Source organism: Notamacropus eugenii, chromosome 1, assembly GCF_028372415.1.
Source record: "Notamacropus eugenii isolate mMacEug1 chromosome 1, mMacEug1.pri_v2, whole genome shotgun sequence".
NCBI lineage: Eukaryota > Metazoa > Chordata > Mammalia > Diprotodontia > Macropodidae > Notamacropus > Notamacropus eugenii.
In genome coordinates, this window is record NC_092872.1 from 82,498,423 (window position 1) to 82,520,563 (window position 22,141).

At 42.7% G+C, this 22,141-nt stretch overlaps 1 protein-coding gene and 1 long non-coding RNA gene across 6 annotated transcripts; one reads left to right on the forward strand and one right to left on the reverse strand.

Annotated features, from left to right (window-relative positions):
* Nucleotides 1–556: 556 nt before the first annotated feature.
* ALG1 (ALG1 chitobiosyldiphosphodolichol beta-mannosyltransferase) lies at nt 557–11,342 on the reverse strand. 5 transcript variants are annotated; one of them, XM_072608232.1, is made up of 13 exons: nt 11,002–11,342; nt 6,843–6,920; nt 6,628–6,734; nt 5,896–6,044; nt 5,433–5,522; nt 4,941–5,051; nt 4,485–4,606; nt 4,132–4,170; nt 3,395–3,454; nt 2,798–2,908; nt 1,904–2,018; nt 1,464–1,539; nt 557–1,257 (listed from the first exon to the last, which is right to left on the reverse strand). In XM_072608232.1, exons 1-13 carry the CDS (start codon nt 11,201–11,203, stop codon nt 1,126–1,128), a joined length of 1,392 nt encoding a protein of 463 aa, XP_072464333.1. In that variant the 5' UTR covers nt 11,204–11,342; the 3' UTR covers nt 557–1,125. The 5 variants fall into 5 exon arrangements, with proteins under 5 accessions (XP_072464333.1, XP_072464365.1, XP_072464347.1 ...); XM_072608264.1 differs by having other exon boundaries at nt 10,812–11,058; XM_072608246.1 differs by lacking the exon at nt 11,002–11,342 and adding an exon at nt 10,559–10,814.
* On the forward strand, nt 11,324–14,105 carry LOC140503982 (uncharacterized). The gene is made up of 2 exons (XR_011966929.1): nt 11,324–11,637; nt 12,076–14,105. It is a non-coding gene; the product is annotated as an uncharacterized lncRNA (long non-coding RNA).
* The last annotated feature ends 8,036 nt before the right edge of the window (nt 14,106–22,141 follow it).

Here is a 22,141-nt window from a genome sequence, read left to right on the forward strand (position 1 = left end):
GATAAGAAAACTGAGTCGGTGATTAAGTAACTTGCTTAGGATGACACAGCTAGTAAATGTTTGAAGTGAGATTTGAACTCAGGTCTTCCTGACTCCAAGTCATGTGCTCTATCTGCAAAAATATTTATGCTAACTTTTTTTATATTAGCAAAAAATCAGAAAATAAGGGGGTGTCCATCAATTGGGGAAAAACTAAATCAATTATGATATGTGAATGGAACAGAGTATTATTGCACCATGAAAGGTAATAAAATGGATATTTCAGAAAAAACAGTAAAGACCCGTATCAAGTGACACAGACTTAAAATGAGTGGGACTAGAATTTATATAACACCATCATAAAAGCAGCTCCCATCAACGTGATGACAGATTTCCAGCAGGCCGACCATGATGAAGCATGCTGCCCACCTCTAACAACAAGCTGATGGTCTTGAGACACCCAATAAGGCTTAATTTTTTTGCAACAATTTATTTTGCTTGGCTATGTGGATTTGTTATGGGGGTTTTTTAAAACTGATTTTGTTTATAGAGAAGGATGAGAGGAAGAGAAAATAAATGACTGTTAATAAAAACAATTTTTAATGAATAAAACTAAACTTGTGTTCCCCCCAAAAACCTATTCTTCCTCCTGTTTTCCCTCTGTAAATGAACAGCCTTACTGTCTTTTCTACCTTAAAACATCAGTCATCTCTGAAATAATCCCTTTACTTCCCAAAATATCAATCACCTCCTTTCCATTCCTACTCCTCTGGTTCAGGCTCTGAATATGTTTTATCTTGCTAACTGTAGCTTTGCCTTTGGGCAACTGAAGTGTTACACTGAATGGAAGGTATTGTTATTTTCCATAGCCTCGTTCAGATAGTATTTCTTCCATAAAGCTTTTCATAATCCCCTCCACAAGAATTAGTTCCTCTCTGAATCTCAAGACATTCTTTTACCTCTCCCATATATTTAATAATTTTCTAGTTCACGGATATGTTTCTTTGCTCTGTAAAACAACCTATTACGTAAGGACGAGAATCTAAATTTTTCATTTTTATCTATAGCACCTTAGCATGTTGTCTTGCACACAGTAAGTTTTTACTTAAAAGAGGTTTACTGAATTCAAGTCTTTGGCCAAACCCCTCAAGTGTGAGTAAACAAAGGAAACACAGTCCGCTCCCAACTCTCATCCCAGCGAAGCTGCTTTGATTCCTTAAGGTTTTTTCTGAACTGGTTCAGTCTGTTATCAGGACTGGAAAATTCTGAGAAGAGTATCTGCAAAAGAGAAACAAAAGATGAGGGGCCCCCCCACACTGTGCCTATTATCAGCCTCTCCTCCCTTCTCCAGCAGGCAGTGAGACCCCAGAAACCTAGCTTTCTTTTATCATGCCCCCCCAGGACACTATCAGCAAGTGACACTAGACAAGATGACGATGAGGGTAGAATGCAATGGAGTAGAAGAGTCCAAGCCCAACATCTACCTTCAGCTGATCTGCAAGCTCCTCAGAGTCCATAAAGACCATGCCATTTTCTTCATGTTTCACAAGTTCATGTAAACTGCAAAAAGGAATCGGGAAAGAACTGAAACCAGGCTTGGAAGAAGAAACAAAGGATCACTGCACCACCCTGTAATGATCTTCTATTTCCCAGGGCAAACAGTATAAGAAAAATCCTTTTTATTTCTTCATTATACTACAGATATGATAAATAGAGGTAAAAGCCAATCCTCAAAGACAGGATCAGCCACTTTGGTGATTACACACTACACAGGGTACACTGCCTGTAAAACAGTAACAGTCTTAGACTGCATCTGGAGTTCAATTCACCTCTAAGTCCACAGAAATGGTTCTGGTACTGTACTACGTAACTTTCACAAACCCTTCCCCCTTGCTTTACAACATACAAATTCTAAAATCAATACCAATGAAAATTTATCGCACAAACTGGTAAGCAGCATCCAAACATATCCACCACCTTCATAGGAAGATCCAAGCCACTGGAGGATTTGTGGAGGCAGACACCAAGATCTGCTGATCCTGCCAAATTAGGGAAAAAGGAAACAGTTTAAGGACAAATCAGTCTATAAAACAATCCTAAAGGGGCTCTACCGACAAGAACTACTGGTTCTGCAGGATAACAACTGAGATGTGGGTTAAAGTAGCAAAATCTCCAGCCACTTTGTTTAAAAGGATCCCAAAGGGAGTATTCGTAAAAGCCATTAAAACAACAATCTGATAAGCACAGACTATAGGAAACTGAAATTTACAAAGGAATAAAATAATTTAAAGGATCTCTACTAAAGAGAAAGGCTTTTTCAATGGCAAGATAGATTTCTGTCTATTTCCATTTCTCTAAGAAAAGATGCTAAGCATTATTTAATTAATAAATCAATCCCTCATAGATGTATGGCCAAAACAGATAACTTGAATTTTCTTGGAAGTCAGGTGACAGAGAATTGAGTGCTAAAAATAAGTATAGGAGTAAAATCCTACTATGCCAGACCCAGCCCTTCAGACAAGAATGAATGAGTGGAAGAATCAGGGAGAAGAGAGAACACACTCTTTTACTGGCAGACTGCAGAGGGATTTCTGGGAATGTAGGACACAGGAGACAAGTAAGTCTCAACATACAGATTCTCATCTGGTACTGAATGACGCCTCAGGTACCCCTTCCCAAAACTTTTAAAAAGGGTCTATTAACTCTCACTCAACAAATTCTTGCTATATCTGTTAGCCCTTTGCTTGGTGACTTCCAAGTCCATAATCTCTGTCATTCCATTTAGAGGACAAGTCTATTCTCCATAGGTTGATCTTACCCAGAAGCAAAGGATAATCTTCAGCTTCCAACCACGGTGTGCAGATCTGAATGTGCTTGAGGCACATCTGGCTGATGATTTGGCCATAATACTCTTTAAGAGGTCCTTTCCCTTTGGTGAACAGGAAAACACAGTTATTGTTCTTCAATCTCTCTCTGTTCCTTGCAAACATATTCCAAAACTTGAGCAAACTTCAACCCTCATTTAGTAATCCTACATTGGAAATAAGCACTCCCTTTCATGGAAACTTATTACTCTCTTGGCCTCAATTTAGCATTCCAAGTCAGGATCCTTTCTTGCTCCCATTTGTAAATAAGATCAAAAGTCCAAAGAACCTGAAGACATTTAACAGGTAGTAGACTCACTAGTCAAGCCAACCTCCTCTTTTCCCCATCTCACTACCATCAGTCAAAAAGGAGTCAGGTTACAGATTGGTCAGGAATTTCACCAAGCAAACAACTGATCCCTTTTAAATACCCCCAAGATGAACTTTTTGAAATAGCATCCAAAACAGTTTCCCTGTATGTCTCTTATGTAATTTTAAATATTGCTTGACTGACATGCCCAGGAATGAAGACACATAGAAACATAAGGCACCTGTTATCACACAGACTAGAGATGGGAGATTTGCTCCATCAATGATCCACTCTTCGAACCCTAAAAAATCAAGAAGGATAATCAGGTATTTGAAGTGAAAAGAGGTGGATGAAACATTACTCCTCCCAACCACTGAAAGGAAACCACAGTTCAGAGGAAACCTAAATGCCAGGAAGTAGTCCTGTTCCTTCACCCCTTAAGTCTGCTCTTTCCTGAGGAGGAGCAAGAACTTAAAAAGGAGATCTTACAGAAAAAAGCTGGGTTTTGAGGAAACCTTCCCAAAAGAGAGCAATGGGGCCCCTTTGTTCAGATAAAAGCAAAGAGAATGTGTCAGTAGAGAAAGATTAAAGTCAGGTTCCAAAGGCAAGAAACTAAAATGCCAACCCTGACCAACCATGGTGAGGTGTCCCGACCATGAGTGCTTAGATCACATGCATTAAATCACATTGGATCAGATACACTGAAGGAGAGGAACACAATATTTACTTGATTTTGAGCCTGTGGCTCAAGATGTTTGACTTCTGGGATTCTCATCTTTGAGGTAATGTCATAGGTCCAGGGCCAAGTTGCTCAATAAGACAAAGAGAGGGGCAACTTTGTCCACACCTGACTGAGTCACCCACCTAGTCTTCAACAACCACTACCCAAGAGCAATGTGATGCAAAGGGAACCAGGAACAGCTTTATTCTAATAGTCTTAGACAAAAGAGATACCCATGACCACAGAAACACACCTACTTTCTAAAGCTTTCAGCAAGATGGAGAAATCCTCATCTTCTGAAATAAGAAACAAAAACAGCCTTTAACCAGTGGGGTCTCTTTCTTAATGCCACTTCCCTCACTATGCCTTAGGCAGCAGTCCGGGCTGCAGCCCTGAAAGGATATTGCTCTTGTGCTCCTGAATACAGTGCAGCGCCCCTCCCCAACCCAAACCCAGCGATCCCAGGAACTACAGTATGACTTATGCTCAAGCATGAAGTAGTAAAATAAGTAGCCCTCCCCCTCCTCCCTAAAAAAAAGTCCTCAGTACAGCAGGCCCTTAGAGACAATGCTGTAATGCCCAAGGTGCCCATTCAAAGAGACCTCAAGACCTGTCCAGCTCGTGCTGCTGACCAGCAACGCTGGCCGCCCATCAAGTTGTGTCACCTTCCTGCTCCTAGGATTGAGCTCAGTGAATGCAGATCTCTCAATGGCTGGGTCCAATGGTTCTGTGCTAAACAGAGGCAGAGATAAGAACATCACCAAAGGCTAAAGACCAGACCAATATCTGCTTGATGTGGATAGAGTCCCTGAGAAACCAGTGTGTTTCACCTCCCTGTATCATTGTAACCAGAGCACTTCCCCACAGAGGTCCTGGGCCAGGAACTCTAGTCAACAAGAGTCTTATTTATCCTTAAGAGACCTCCCAAGTGACATACACCAACAGACTTTCTTGTCATCAAAAGCTCCAAAGATAAGGGGGAGAAATGTCTTATCTGAATTCTCTTAAACTGTGGCAAAGGCTCAGGTGAAAGAATGACCTAACTACCTGGGCACAGGAGGCATACCTTGCTCTGAATGGGGAGTAGGTGTGGCCCAGTTTCATGAACAGCTGATGTTGTGTCTCTAGGGGAGTGCTGGTAAAAAACGAGGCTGGCTTGTCATAAACGGTCACAGCTCTGCAAGAAGATCATTGAGAAGTTCTAGAGAGAAGACCAGGAAGTAGGAAGCTGGGAAGGCCCAGGTAAGTATAAAGACCATGAAAGCAGGCTTAGAGCCCAAGAAAATTACATTCCCTTTTTCTTTCCTACCCAGGAGCAGTCAGAGCTCAGAATCTTTCAGAGAAACTTCCAGAGATGTTTCAAGATAAATTGAACCATCTGAAGGGATAAAGAAAGGTTTTACTTACTCTGCTCCTTCTGCAGACTAATATAGCTAGTAAACATACCCTTGTGCCTGGTGTTTTCAAAATCCTTTGCAAACATTCCCAAGCACATAGTTCCCCATATGGTGAAACTTTCCTCCTTCTCCTTCCAATCCTAATTGTCTGTCTAGTATACCTTATATTCCAATTCTTTGCAAGATCTTCTTTCATTGCATTGGTCACACACAAGTTCAGATCTGACAGGCGGCCACAGAGCTTTTCATACCTGGGAAAGACATATCTGTCACACACTCCTATACCAGGGCCCAATCCATCACTGCTGTGACTACTTATGGTCAGCCAGTGACGAAGCATTCAAGCTTTGTAATTAACCATCCCAGGGCACTGGGCATTGAATGCCAAGATAATGCCTTATCCAGATCACTAGTGGGAAGCAGTCCAGGTCTGTGCAGATACTGTTCTCGGGCTCTAGTATAATGGATTTTTTGATTCCTCATTTAACCCTCCTCCAGAGCCAAAGCAACATAACAAGCTGACTTTGCCATGCACTAATGCTCCTTCCTTAGTCATCCTTCAGCTGTGTCATGCTTATCGCCTTTCATCCAAATCCAATCCTCAGATCCTTCTGTCCCCCTCACCACTTAGCCAGCTGTACAAGAGGGTGGGCAAAGCCATGTGTCAGACCCAACATGGTATAGCCATAGTTATGCCAGTCAATGATCAGCTTGCTCCCACGGAGACAACACACAACCCAGCACACAGCAATGCTGGGCAGGCCAGGCGGATTCTGTGAAAGACAAAAAGTAAAATCAAAAGCAAGAAACTTTGACGTGCAGGATAAGAAAACCAAAGGCAGGGCTTGCACATAAGCCAAACCCATTTTAAACTGATCCCATGACCAGGTAATGGGCTGCCCTAACAACAGCTACTGTGAATAAACAGAAAAATTCCCCAAATCTCTCCTAGTGTTGAACTTTATAGAGAAGATGCATGGGTCCCAGAGCTCATCCTCCTGGCCACCTACAGTCTTCAAGGGAGGGAATAAACTTGCCAAGATGGTAGGGCAGAAATAACAGAGGAAAGAGCATCAAGAGCTAAGAGATTTAGTGGTAGCTCATGAGGATTATTATGTACCCCAATCACCACTAGGAAGGGGTCACTTTCATACTCATGGGCTTAAATATCCAACAACCAGGAGGAAGCACACTCCTTAATCATTAAGCAGTCCCACTGATAATGTTGCAAAGAACTGAAAAGCACAAAATAGGAAGGAAGCAAAAGGTTGCCACACAAATATAATCCTTTGACACCCAAATCATTGTTGGCAAGTGCTGTAAAATTAGCTTTTCATATAAAGAACTAAGACCTACCTGTAGTAAAATGTAATCCACTGGAGGAGCCTTTAAAAGCAAGTCATACAGAAGATATATCGCCTGGATGATAACTTTTATCACATACTGAAACACACGGGGACCAACTGAAAGTCAAAGAACAGTTGTAAGAATCAAATGTAACTGGTTCTCCTAGCATTTTTACTCTACCACCTCTCTAAAAAAGGAAAAGTAAAAAAATGAACAAATTTCACCTGAGATTCGATTGACTTCAGGCATGTGCAAAATATGAATTCTCTTATTGCTTAGGAGTTCATCATGAGGTTTGGAGCCTGAAAGAGAGATCATAGTCAAGTCCAATAAGGAGAGCATGCACATATCTCCAGGCTCAGCCTAAGCCTAACACTCCTCTAAACTTCAGGCCAGCGTTTCTAACTGCCTGACACATCCGCCTGTATGTGCTATCAACACCTCCAATTCAACATATCCAAATACAAATTCATCATCTTGCCTCCAAAAAAAGTCCTTCCATCTGATTCCCCAATTCAGCTTATAGTACTAGCTTTCTTTTAGTTACCCAAACTTAAAATTCAGTCATTCTTTACTCTTCAGACTTCCTCAATTGTCCTTAACTGTCAAATTTTTTCAATCTTCTCTTTAAACTTTCTCCTGCAACTATCCTTCCTTTCCACCCCTAATACTATCACCCCAGTTCAGAGCCTAATGAATTCTTTCCCACATATATCTGCATATGCACACAGTAGTCCAAAAGGTACAGAGACTATAAGGCCAAAATGAATCTAGTGGTTGCGCACCATTTGACTGAACAGAGCAAAAGGCTCTCCTCCAACAAGAAGGCTGCTCACGCACAAGTTAAAGTCATGCAAGATTCCTTGAAAGATATCCCAACAGAAATACCTACGCTAAGTAACCTTGATTAAAGTTTTAAAAAGCCTAAAGTAGAGACATATATATTCAACAAAAATATTTGTTACTGCCATGGAGAATGCTCAATCAGACAACAAGCAATTATTGAGGGTCTACTATGTGCCAATGCTGGAGACACTAAGACAAAAATGAAGTCCCTGTCCTCCAAGAGCTTACAGCACTAAATCCAAACAGAAGTGGGGTTTGTTCAGCACTGTAGAGACAACTAAATAAGATAAATGATCACTCAAAAGAATTCAGCCCAACCATACATGAAGGAAAAAAAAGTCTGACTATTGTCCCAACTCTGATTTGAAGTTAGGACACCCCTTGGAATTGGTCCATTAGTCCATATATTTTAGAAAAACACTACATGCAGACGGACAAGGAACTAGACTCAGAACTGAGCAGGAAAAAGAGAATTAGTTAAGCAAGAACAAATTGCCTTTGAGAAACCAACTTCTCCCTGAAAAAAGGTCCATGTCATTAACATCAATATTATTCCAGTGACCCAATATGACCATAAGTCATGGTGAATCACTCATTTCCTTAAAATTTACGTAGCAGGTGACACAAAAGGCAACCAAGAGGCACATGGCAGGTTTGCACATGGCTGCAACATATCACCAAGGAAGAAATGCCCAGCAGAAGCAGTGTTGATATCATCAGAGAGATATAGGCCAGAAAAAGAAGGTATTCCAGTAACGTACTGAAAACAACAATAAGCAAAGCACAGGGCACATGCTGGGAATTACTTTGTACAGATTTCATACTTAATTTTCTATATACAAATTGTTCCCTCCCCATTTTGCCAAAGAAAATGCAAGATCCTTAAGGATTGAGATCACCTCTCAATTTCCATGGCCTATTCCTCCCACTCCACTTCAGCTGCACACAGGGATGGCCAAATTTTGGATCGTCATCACTCACAGGTGTGGTATTTCCAGGATCATGAACTCTGAAATTCTTTTTGATAATACTCATCATTCCATCTCACCCTCTGCCTTAGACCCCTAATCTTATTTTTCATTCTCAGTATGACCTCTAATCCCTCCACCCTCAGTTCTTTCCCAGGTCACCACATCTCCTCCCTTCCCTATACTCATTCCTAGGTGAACCAGCTCAACACTATACTATACACCCAAATCCCTGCACCCCGTGTCCTATCAGCTATCAGGATTCCCAAACCCCAACCTCAGATTATTCCTACCAACCACCGTCTTTGCTCTTTTAACGTGCTGCTGAATGGAACTAGGGCAAATAATGAAACTATGCTGACTGGGTTTACCACAATTTTACGTTACATATCCCACCTGGACCCTCATTATACAAAGCAATCCTTTTACACCTCTCTAATCAAGTGCTACTCCACTCATCACAGCAGCTATTACAAATCTTTTCATCCCTCCTCATGCCACCTACTGCCCTCCATCCCCCTATCGCTCTGAGCTGAGGACCCTGCCTCGCGCTTACTGAAAAAATGGAGGCCATTCACTTAGAGCTCCCTCTTCTCCCCTAGATGGCATCCTCAACTCCTCACTCATACTTACTTCCACACAATCACCTGTGCAACCTTCTTGGATTCATTCTCTTCTCTCTATTCACTCAGACACCATCACGGTGGAATCTCACATAACCTAACATCTGTACTGTTGTAACAATCCTCTGGTTGGTCTCTGCGCCTTAAGTGTCTTCCTATCCCAATGTATTCTCCACTCAGCTGCTAAAGTCCTTTTCCTAAAGTAGAGGTCTGACCATTTCACTCACACACACACACACACACACACACACACACACTCTCTCTCTCTCTCTCTCTCTCTCTCTCTCTCTCTCTCTCTCTCTCTCTCTCTCTCTCCAGTAGTTCTTTATGACCTCTAGGATTAAACATAAAATTGTCTCTTTGAAAGCTCTGGACCCTTCTTACCATTCCAATTTCCTTACATTTTACTCCTTCCACATACTCCACAGTCTAAGGACACCAGCCTCTTTGTTGTTCCCTGCACTGACATTCCATCTCTAGACTCCACACCTTTTATTTATTTATCCATGCCTCGTGTCTGGAATGATCTTCCCTCATCACATCTGCCTTCAAGACTTCCTTCCTGACTCAGTTCAAGTCCCACCTACCTTAGGATGCCTCACTCACTCCTCCCCATTGCCAGTGCCTTCCTTCTCCTTTCATTTACACAGTACGTATCTTATATGCACAATTTTTCACCTGTTTCTCCACCATCAGAATGGGAGTTGCTTGAGGGCAGGGTTTGTGTTTTTACCTTTGTATTCCCAGTGTTGCCACACTAAGTAAATTTTTGCTTTCATACTGCCAGCACCTACCACAGGGACTGGCATGTAGCAGGTCAACAAATACTCAGGGATGGGGGACTGGACATGTGATTTCATTGGTATACAGGGAGCTCCCAGTTGAGGAAATTCCCTCTACCAATGCAGGTATGCAACTTTTCAGCAACTTCCAGTCCCTTTGTTGCCTAAAGCTCTGAGAAGTCAGTCACACAGCAGCATGTTTAAAAAGTGGGCCTTGGAAAAAAACCAAATCAAATCTTCCTGGCTTCCAGGCCAGCTCTCTATCCACGACACCATGCTGCCCCATGTGATTTACCCAAGGTCTAGAGAACTAGAGAAAGGTCCCCAGAACATTGGGCTGAGCCCTTGCTGAGCATGCCCAGGAACATGTGAGCTAGTCAGACAAGATGAGAAGGCTCAGAGGGGCTGTCATCTGCACTGGGATCCATGAGATCACAAACCCACGTAACTGGAAGACATTCCTTGGTATTCCAAGAGCTCCCCAGCCAGCTGCCCTGCCTCCACACGCTCCAGGACCACCCAGAACGGGACGCTCCGCCTTGATGCAGGGTTTCCCACACCTGTAACAGGTTCTGCCCCTCCCCCCCACCTGACTCCATTTCCACCTGTCAGCATTCTTCGCCGCCTCCAACACCCGGCACAACCGCCACCTCCTCCACGAAGGCTTCCCGCTGACCTGCCCCACGCCCAGCAATGAACCCCGTATCCTGGGGACCCCAACCTCCTCCTGTCTGGTCTGGAATGACGCGTGTTTCTGCCGTGGATGGTCGTTACCCGTGGCCCACGTCATTTCCCCACTAGAGAAGCCCTTTAGGGCGGAGGGCCGGAGTGGGCATTGGCTCCCCGTGGCCGCGCTGTGGGCGGGGAGGCTCAGGGGTCAGCCTCCACGACGCCCAGCATTCAGACCACAGCACGGGCCTCTGCCCTCGGGGAGCCCCACGCGGACAAAACCGCCCCGATTACACCAAACGCACCAGGAGAATCCGCGCGGGGAGCGACGGGAGTCCGCAGTGGGCCATCGGGGGTGCAGATGGGGCGGGGGGCCAGTCTGAAGCAGGTCTTGGGACCAGAGGACCTCGGGGCCCCAGTGCCTCAGGGGAGGGGGAGGAGCGAAAAGGCCCCGGGGTTTCCCCAAGTCGGGCCCCCAGGACCCCGAGCGCTCACCGCTGTATCCCAGCAGGGTCACGTCGAAGCCGCGCCGGGCCAGGGACAGCGCGTGGTACTGCATCCGGGGACTGCGGCCCACGTCCCCGACCACCACCACGCACACGCTGCGGACCCGAGGCCGCCGCCGCGCCCGCCACACCAGCAGCAGGAACCCCAAAGCCAGGGCCAGCAGGACGGGAGCCACGCTGGAGGCCGCCATCTTGGCCAGCCCAGGAAGTCACGTGCGCGGTCACGTGCCCTGCTCTGGACCAGGGAAGGGTAGGGCCAGGAGGGGGACGACGTGCGCAGGCTCAGATCTCGGAGACGTGGCGTAGTAGATGAGAGCGAGAGCGAAGGCTGGTGGGAAGGGGCGGGGCCGGCGGAAGGGGCGGGGCCTCCAGGGAGATTTAGTGGCACGTGCGCTGGGTCCCAGGAGAGCGAGCTTGGCTCCTGGGCATGGGTGACCTAGAGTTGCTGAAATCAGCCCGCGCGAGCCCAGCGCTTACCCCGCGGGGTCCCGCTCCCCCCATTCTCAGTCCCTGCACTCTGCCGGCTCCTGGCCCCCAGCTTTCCGATGGATCGCAGGAACACAAAGAGATAGCTCTCGAGCTGGAGGGGCCTTGGAGGTCCTTGGGGCCGGCTCTCCCCTTGCAGGTGAGGAGACTGACCCGGAAGTGAAGCGACGTGCCCCGGGGTCGGCAGCCAGCCAGGTGTGAGAAGGTGTTTGAACCCAGGTGGCCTGCCGCGCTGTCCGGGTCTAGTCACCGTGACCTGGGGGAGTCCCTGCACGTCTCTGGAGCCCCACTTCCCTGCCTGTAACACGCGTGCCTTCACGCGTGGAGATGACCTCTAGCGTCCCTCCCAAGGTCACCAGACGACCTAGGATCCCTTGACTTCTAGCGTCCCTCCCAAGGTCACCAGACGACCTAGGATCCCTTGACTTCTAGCGTCCCTCCCAAGGTCACCAGACCTAGGATCCCTTGACCTCTAGCGTCCCTCCCAAGGTCACCAGACCTAGGATCCCTTGACCTCTAGCGTCCCTTCCAAGGTCACCAGACCTAGGATCCCTTCTCCCCTTCCTTCTCATTTCAGAACCTGCTGGTGCAGCTCCGCACCAGTTGTGTGGTGCCCCCTCTCCTGGCCCTTGCCCTGCTCCTTCATCACCAAACCCGCCGTCCACCTGCTGTTCTCCTCCTCGCATTCTGCCGCGTGGTGTTGGAAGAAGTCATTTAACCAGGCTGAATGTGTATCCTGCACATTAACGTTATCTGATCTCAGCTGGACCCTCTCCTTTGCTCCCTGATCGACTCCCTGTTCAGAGACCTGCTGGTAAATGTTTAACCACCGGCTCTCCAAAACAAAAAGTACTCGAGACCACTTTGAAATTTAATCAGCACCATCAACATTTTCTCCATTATCTTCTTAAATCAAGTGATATCAAGCACAAATTGCCACAGGGTCACTAATGTGTATATTAGGATCCATCCCACTGGATATTGACCCAGAAAGCCACACAGCAGTGTTATCTAGGTTCTGTTGGATTTTTATTTATGTTAAATGTTTCCCAATTACATTTTAATGTGGTTCAGGCTGCGCTGAGGAGTGTTGTGGGCAGACTATCCACCTTTAGCTTCCTGTGTGACCTCTCTGGTATAGAAAACCAGACAATCAATCAAGCCCCGATTTGTAGTTTGCCACATTCTAAGGTACAATTTCAGCTCACAATGACAATGTATCAATGAGTTCAAATGAACTGGTATAAGCTGGCTCCAATAACCCTGCTCTTACCTTACTTTTTATTTCCTTAGGTCCCACATCTTCTCTTCCATCCACCTTCTCAAATTGAGGACCTCACTTCTTATTTTTCTGAGGAAGTTTGAGACCTTGAGTTCCCTCTTCTCCCCTTCGCTTCATCTCCCAACTTCTTGACATCAACCCTCACTCAGTGTTCCTTTCCTCCAGCCTCTGATAATGAGGTAACCCTTCTTTTTGTCAAGGCCAATACTTCTACATATGGGATTCCATCCCTTTCATCTTTTCCAGCAGATTGTATCCTCAAACTCTCTAATTTTTAAATTCTCCCTATTTACTGGTTCCTTCTCCACTTAGCTCAAGTTTTCTCATTCTTAAAAAAACCCAACTAGATCCTACCATCTCTTCAAACCATCCCTACTCCATTTCTCAGCATAAGTCTTAGCCTCCATTTTCTTTCCTCTCATTCACTCCTCCTCCCTTTGCAATCTGGCTTCTGTCCTCATTTGCTTAACTGAAACTGTTCTCCAAAGTTACCAGTGATTTCTTAATTAACAGATCTGACTGTCTTTTCTCAGCTGTCATCCTTCTTAGACTCTCTGCTGCATTTGATGCTGTTAACCAACATTCTCTTCCAGAATTATCTTTCCTCCATGGTTTTTTAAACTCTGCTCTCTCCTGGTTTTCTTCCTACCTCTCTGATGACTTTTTGGATTCCTTTCCTGCATAATCATCCAGATCATACCCCTAATTATGAATATACCCCAGATCTCCAACCTGGGCTCTAATGTCTTCCAAGTCTCTTCCTCCTCCAAATTGCCAAAGCAATATTACTTAATTTCAACTCTTTCATTCCCCTATTCAACAAACTCTTATGTCTGTCTATTCACCTGTAGGATGACATAAGTTACTCTGACATTTAAAGTCCTTTACAACTTGGCCCCTAACTATTTTTCCAAACTTATTTTACAATACTCTGTGCTGGAACTCTATGGTCTAGTCAAATTGATGGGAGATAGGATTCATGCCTAGGACCCCAAAACCCCTGAACTAAGTTTACCTGAGGCACTCAGTCCATCTTAGTATAATCCTTGTAACTTCTCTTTTGCTTTGTCCCTCATGTCTGCACCTGTCCCTAGCCTAGGATATTTCACCATTCCTTAATTCCACCTAGATCTCATCTCAGTTACCTCCCAATTACCCCAAGCTATTGGCCACTGCTTGACCCCTCCAGATCTTACTACAGTCTTTTTGTATTGATAATCATTTAATATCATTTGAACCTCAGTAAGGGCCCTATCTGAACTATTCAACCAGAAAAGCCTGGACCTAACAGTTGTCCCTTTGTTCTGTCCTTTCCCAAAACCTTAAACCTCCTGTACTCTGAAGCTGGGATGCCAATGGGCCCCTGCCTAAGGGATCCTCTGGACCCTCCTAGCTTTAGAGTGATTATCAGTAGTAACTATTGTTTCCTTCCCAGCCTGATGTCTTTCTTTTTCTTGGCCTCATTAAAGGGACCATGCCCTGGCTACTTCTTAAACAGGCCTATTCAATGAATGGGCTTTTACCTCACCTTAAGTGAGTACCTGCAAAGACCTTGGCCTAAAGGGCCTTGGTCTCCCAGTGCATCCTGGGTCATCTCCAGTCATCCTGATGAATATCTGGTCACTGGATTCAGATGGCTCTGGAGGAGAAGTGAGGCTGGTGATCTGCACAGCCCTCCCTCACTCAAAACAAAGTCAAGTGCAAGTCATGTCATCATTTCTCTGATGGCATGGTCTTCTTCAGCAATGAAGGACAAACAAGACTCAGAGAATACCTTTACCTATGTCAACAAGGCCAGATGGGACTGACTTAAGAGCATTTTTTCCTCTGTTTATGGCCATTAAGAAGGAGACCCTTAACCCAAGGCACTATCTTGAATAGTGGGACTTTTCTTATATTAATTTTTTTTTAATATACTGTGTTATGGCATGTTAATGGTAAAGAAAACAGGTATCCTGGGTTGTGACTTCAGTTAACACTTTGTCAATTCTCTTATCTTATTATATTTACCACCTATTCAATTAAAAAATTTCTTTTGGGAAAATGGCTGTAACAGCAAGTGGTTGGTTGCTGGTGCAGCTGGGCCTGGTCCATGTTGTGGCAAGGCAGTGGCTCTCCAGCAGTGCCCACAGTGAGGAGGGCTTGACTGCTTGTGGAGGACTCTGATCTACTTCATGGTACTCCCCAAGGTGGTAGTGAGCATGCTGAAGTCTCAGGAGCATCATGAGCCATGTGAATTTGTCCTGAATTTGTCCCCTACCCCCACCTCCACATCCAGACCAAGTCCTTCCCATGGGGGATGGAAACCATATGTCAGCCCTCTCCCAACTAGGTATGAGGAGGAGTAAAGAAAACTTGGACCATACTGATCAAGCACTGGGGGACCACAGTAGCAGTTGGACCATCCTTTTCTTTGTATGTGGAACAGAAAATTATAGAGGACCTTGTTCACTTGTATCACAAAATGAAAATATGCTGACCTTTTATCATTTTGCTTGTGATTGGGACAGCTTAAATAAATAACTCTTACCCTAGGGAAAAAAAAAATCCTTTCTCATAATATGGTTAAACATATATAGAGATCATAATTTTGAGTGATGCAGACATACTGAGTTGGGATTGTTCTAAAACACATTTAAGGCTAGTCATATTTTTTTTTTCAGACAGCTAGAATTCACATTTTGGCTCCTTGTATGTACTTGTTCACTAGCTTTGTCTAGCTTTAAGGAAATAAACAATATGAATTTAAATATCACCTAGCCTGTTTGCCTATTGAACCAAACTTTCAGGTCAACAGTTGTAGCACCAATGCGATATTCACAGCACCTATGGTGGCTATGAATATGCCAGCACAGTTCTGAATCATGAAATACAACAAGACTCTCCACATGGAAGACAGAACCAAAACATTTATTCAGATACCAGAAAGCCAAATCCATCATAGTAACAAAGAAATCCATACACAATGACAATACAGAGGGTGCTACCATCCTCAGGTCTTTTCTGTTAGGCTTCCCACAAACCAGCTCCCTTAAACAAAATCACAAACAAGCTCTCCCACTAATGCTAGCTACTGCCTTTTCCAGCTCTGATTGCTCTCGACATTCTCTCAGCTCTGTTCTAGCTCCATCTCTTCCCGTTCCACTCTTTCCACTCCACCCCTTCCTATTCCATGTGACTTAGACTCATGTGACTCACGCTTCCATGTGACTTGCAGGTCATACAAGCCTATTAATGGATGGGAAAGATTTTCCCATTAAGAAGCAAAATTGCATTAACAATAAGCAAAAATGCATTATCAATGCAACAGGTAATAAGTGTCCATCTTGCCCACATTAAATTGTGCAGATTCTTTAAGAATCTGGCCTGCTCACATTAGCAATACAAATGTTCAGATTCTTAAAATCTGGCCAATGGTGCAGACTCACTAGGAATCTTGCCTACCCCTACCGGTGTTTTAATAAACCTTGAATCTGACTGAAAGAAGGCTTGAGCAGTCAAATTCGTTCCAGGCAGAACCCTTGCCTTTTGCCCTTGAATTTCAGGGTTCCCAGCACCCCCAGATGGCAACAAAACTAGAATTATATCTGATCCTCACACATGGCATTCCATCTTTCATCTTACAAGCTAGCCATCTCCTATGCATGTAATGTGCTTCCTTCTCTCCTCCAACTCAGAATTCTCAACTTCCTTCAAGCCACAGCTAAGGGAGCCTCCAACACAATGCTTTCCTAATTCCCCTAACTGCTAATTGCATTCTTCTTAGGTTCAAAAGCCTTTCTTACAGAGTCTATAGCTTTATATGCACATGCCATCTCCCACAATAGAAAATAAACTACTTCATTTCAGGAATTGTTTTTTTTTTAATTTGGGGGTTGGCTATTTTTGGAGGTTTTTTTGCTTTTTGTTTTTGGTGTATGCAGCCCCTGCAACTAGCACAGTGCCCGATATATAGTAAGTGCATAACAATTGCTTGTTGATTGGTTGACTTTAAGAATCCCAATGAATTGTTTCTGTATTCAGAAATACTCTACTAGGAAATTTTTGTATTCATTTATTGAGCTCCTACTATGTGCCAAGCACCATGCTAAGCACTTCACAAATATTATCTTTTTTGATCCTCACAATAAGCTAGTGGGATAGCTGCTATTATTATCCCTATTTTACAAATGAGGAAATTGAGGCATAGGGTGATTAAATGATTTGCCTGGAGTTATCCAGCTAATAAGTGTCTGGGATGAAATTTGAATGTGGGTCTTCCTGACTCCAAATCCAGTACTTCATCCATCATGCCACCTAGCTGCCTCTAAAATTCAGCATATCCACATGACAATTTGAAAATACACATTAAAAAATGTCATGCCTCTTCATGGAAAATAGCATGAGCTGCCTTCCATTCCACAGATGAATATATATCATCCTCCTCTTTTGGGATACTCACACAATTCAAGGATATACAGAGAAGAGGAATAAAAAGCAACACAGATGGCCATATACCTCACATGAGGAAGCCCTAACTAAATTTTCCCAATAATACCATTGACAAATTGTAACTAAACCCCACTATACAGTTATTTGGCAAATCCTCCGTTTATAACATTATTCCTGAGTGAAAAAAGAGTCAGTGAAGACTTCTCAGTACTTGACAAAAGGCTTCTAGTAGGAAGTTAGGCCTAAGTTTCTATCTCCCAGAAATTATGTGACCTAGAAGAAACTTGAAACTTAACTCTCCCCCCCTTGGAGTGCCACCTCAGCATACTGCATGCCAAATAAGGTTATGAGTGCTGTGTTAGCTTTACATTGGTTGTTTTATTACTTCCTTGATCCTTATTTCTAAGGTAAATTGCCATGTTTAGATTGTGAGCCTGCTTCCCAGTCAATGGGAGAAATGGCCAGCAGGGAGGGTGGGGGATTTCTGGTTTAGGACTATATAATCTCTGTTCTTGCCTTTTGCAAGCATTTCACTCTCCTGATTACTTATCAGAGAGGAGATGCCTTTTCTTGTGAGATCATGATAAAATCTTGCTGCTTTCCTTCTACCTTGAAAAGTCTCTGATTTTCATTTGAGTTGGTGGTCTCTGACCCACACATTCCCATGGAACATTCTTTAAAGTGATTTCTCTTAACATCATGTTTTTGCAGAATGAATTAAGGTCATTAGGTGGTAGTAGGTCTATACTCAGCACTGAATAGGAACGTCAGCACCAGGACTGTAGTCCAGATGGTGATTTTCTTTTTAGCACTATTATGACAATGATAATTATCGTAACCTTTCACTGCATACCAAGAGTGGAAAAAAACTTTCACAAATATTAAATTAGAGACTTGTCCCAACTTGGGTTCAGTCTCCATCCAAGGGAGCATAAGAAAAGAAGCACTGTGCGGAGCACTTGCAGGGAAACAAAGAACTGAACTGAAGTCCTTAAAGTGGGGTTTTTTGTTGAAAGCATTCAATGGGAGGTTGTAAAAGGAGTTGACAATAAGAAAGAATTTGAAGGAAGTTAAAAAACGTGGGGAAAGCTTCAAAAGTAGTTCTACAACATATGAAATAAAGCATAATAATCACTTACATTTATATTTTACTATAAGGGCAGTAAGGAGTGTTGACCTGGAAATTTGGTTAGAGAAAAGGTAACAGGCTAAATACATCCATTTTATGATTTAATTAATTAAACAGTTCCCCATAAAGATAATGGTTACATAGCGCTATGGAGCCAGGATCAGAACTGACTCACTCAGTACAGAAATTGACTGTTTTTACCATAAGAAAGGAGCTCTCTTAGATAAACACATTATAAATTTGGTAAGATAATTAACAAAGAAGTGTCAATTGGGTTTTATGATCCCAAGTGTGGGAATCTCCTTTCTGTAGCATGTCTCTGTGATGTAAGATAAGGAGAAAATCCCACCACTCTGATGATAGATATCCAGGCCTTTGTGGTATCTTAACAGATTACAACCCAAGATATCTGTGTTTTTCCTTATCACTAAGATGCTAGAAGAAGGGTCTGGTAAGGAAGTCCCATTTGTTTGCTTGACATAAAAAGGCATCCTCTATGTTAAACAAAGGAGACTATTAGGTCCAGGTTCTTCTTAATTCAAACTTTGGCCTTTATTAAAGTCTAAAATTTATATTAAATATTATCAAGAGAGAAAAGTTCACCAGAACACATACTTTCAGGAGATTGATAGATGTAAGAAATCTCCCACAACAGGATTAGGTTGTTGGAGATGAGGGGAGAGGAAGGGAGAATTCACTTGTAAAAATGTTAAATAAGTTTGAGTGAGAGGAGGAGATTGTGAAGACTTTTCATAATAAAAATATGGGAGTATTGAATTTTCTAAATAAAATGTCTTTTCCATAAGGCTTCTCTCCCTGGATACCTGAGTTTCAGGTATCCAGGGCCCGTGGACGGTCAGTTGCCACCCCCCACCCCTGCCCCCCTTACCAGCTACTGGCTTTCTTTGTGAAAGTGCTGTGGGCTGTAGCTGAAGCTTGGAAGTTACTCAAACCTCCCCTTTGTTTGTTGTACTGTTGCCACATCAACATTACCAGCTTCCCCTTCTTCCCCTCCCCTCCTTTCTAAAGCCACATCAGCAGTTGTTAGGTATTAAATGAGGTAATTGTGTTGGGATAGGTGAAGATTTCCCGAGGTTTGTCTAGTTTTTCTGAGCTTAGATTGTAAGCACGCCTCCCAGCCAATGGATATGTGGGATAGTGGGGAGGTGGGCTTCTCTGCATTAGGGTATAAGAATTGTAATCCGATTTCTGTAAGTTGCCTCCTTCCATCAGCCCCGTCCTGTGGAGGGACGCCCCTTTCTTGAGAATTGTAATAAAGCATTTTCTGTTCTTATTGAGAAGCCTCTTCATTTATTAAAAATTTTGAGTAAGGGTCTTCTATCCCATACAAGTTCACCTGGTAATCACCCTCTTTTCTCTTTTGTCATCAAATGATAATAGAAAAACATTGTTTAGCATTGAAGAAAACAATCACTGAGAAGAGTTAAGAGGAAGGAGAGAACATTTGCAGGTAGAACCTTTGAAAGCAAAGGATGTCCCTCTGGTGTGTGAAAAAAGGCAACTGAGAAAAGCCTGTATTTATCCTCAGTCACCTTTCCTCAACACATAGTATCCTATGCAGTAATGTACTATATTTCACTAAGAAAAACACTGTATGACAGTGTGATTAGATGACTTTTGGTCTTTTAATAATGTGCATTTTGATTGTATACTTCAGAAAATAAGTGGAGACAACAGCTCCAGTCTTGTCAGGTAGTTCAGCAAACAGAAGAATTAACTTAGGATTGGGATGCAAAATGAATGTGTACTAGTGATAAAGATAAGAACGAATAATTGTGAGATCATTGAGTCAATTTAAATACTTGCTTCAATTTCTGGCTTTTCTTTGTCTTTTTTAAAAAAAAATTTGGTGTATTTTTTTTTCTTTTCTTAAGAATTTATCCCTAAGTTTCAGATTCAAATAGAAAGCATGATAGCTATTGTATTCTCATCTTCTGGGCATTCCTCTGTGATCTCAGTGTATGTTTTATTTCTAGTCATCTAGGGTCTGTTTATCCAAATCTTTGCGTTGTCTCCCCCATCCCATGGCCCATTCACCTTTTGGTAATGTACTGTTTATTCATCAGCATTTTCCCCTGCTGGTGATCAAAAGAAAGAAAAACCAAATAATTTTTAAAGGTTTTAGCAAGTTTTAGTAGAGGAAGGAAAGGAGAGGATAACATCATTGTGAAGTTTACAGATTGTTCTTTATGGATGCTATGTCTGCCAAATGGATGACTAAGAGCGAATTCTTCCCTCAGCCAGCAAAGGAGTGGCTCTGATATTACTTCTCCATAAACAGTTTATTAATTATGGAACTTCTCTTAGAGGTCAAGGAATTAACAAAATAAATTAAGACTACACGGTTTAAAAAAATAAGTCCACTTAAGTTAGTGGCAACAGCAGAAAAGATATGAGATAGGAGGATGCAGAAGGAGCAAGACAATCTTGACTCCATTTCTAGAAGAATCTACACCAAGTGTATTTCATTTTTTTAAAATAGGAAAACAACTTTGATTCACTCAAATCTTCTTAGGGGTGTTGTTAACACGAACGAAAACAGCACAAGTGACAGTTTTTGACTTCAAAAAAACCTCCAACATAAATGTAACAAATTATCACATCAGATTAAAATTCCATGTCTAAACCCTTAAGCAGCATTGAAAAGCAAACCTAGTGTCTGGTCTAACAAAAGTCTTTCTCCAGAAATGAATGTTCTTTGCATACTATAGATATGGCAGTCACAGCTTTGGGTAACTTCCTTTATCACCTTCAAAAGAGTTACCAGCCATTATCACAATAACCAAAAGGCAATCAAAATGAGTAATTATAAACCTGCTGAAAATGGAATACAACTGTAAGTTGCATATACTCCTCAAAGTATATCAAAATATCAGAGATCAGGAAAAGAGAGGCAACAAATTACTGTGTTGTTGGATATATAGTTTAGCAAAGCTAGGGAAAAGACCACAATAACAGTATTGATTATATCCAGCAAAATTATTGCCATGACTGGTCATATAACCAAATTTGGTCAAATAACCAAATCTGTTTGAATGCAATGAACATCATTCACTTTGTATGTGCAATGAATTGTGCCAGGTGCTAGGAATACAAGTACGAAGAATGAAACAAGCTCCACTCAAAAAGGATTTATGTTCTAATTGAGAAGAAAACAAATATGGAAATACATAGTGTAAAGTGAACAAATACAAATACATAAAAATGTAAGGTAATTTGGAAGGAAGGTTCTAGTACTTGAGGAATTTCAGGACAGGTTTCATAAAGATGGTGCTTAAGCTATGTCTTAAAAGAAGAGATACCATGAGTTTTGGGTAAGAAGAGAGAACATTCCAAGCAAATGGGTAAGTCTACTACAAAGATATGGAGACTGGAAATGGAGTGTTCTGTGTAAAGAACAGAGGGAAGGTCATTTTAGCTGGAACTCAAAGTACAGGAGAAAGTAATGTCTAATGAGGCTAGAAAGATATGTTGGAGTGAGAGACTGTGTAGAGCTATGAAAGCAAAACAGTGGGTAAATAAGAAGTGTTCTCTTGCTTCATAGAGGTTACTTTCAAAGTAGCTGTTCCCGTTTGCTCCCAAAGTAACACTCTTGGAAAGGTAAAGTCTGCTCACTCCATTCTGGACAATCGTGAAGCTGTGTATTTCAGACTCTATAACTCCCATCTATCATGTTGTTGTCTAGTAATTTTGTTAAATTTAGTAATTTTACCATCATGTGTAATTCTTCCTCACTCTGTTTGGGGTTTTATTGGCAAAGATAGTGGAGTGGTTTTCCAC

Coding starts and splice junctions, on each gene's coding strand:
- ALG1 (XM_072608232.1), bottom strand. CDS start 11,203: ATGGCGGCCTCCAGCGTGGCTCCCGTCCTGCTGGCCCTGGCTTTGGGG. Junction 2,909..3,394: donor TCTAGTCTGTGTGATAACAG/GTGCCTTATGTT, acceptor TGTTCACCAAAG/GGAAAGGACCTCTTAAAGAG. Junction 1,540..1,903: donor TGTGCGATAAATTTTCATTG/GTATTGATTTTA, acceptor TCCTTTTTGCAG/TTTACATGAACTTGTGAAAC.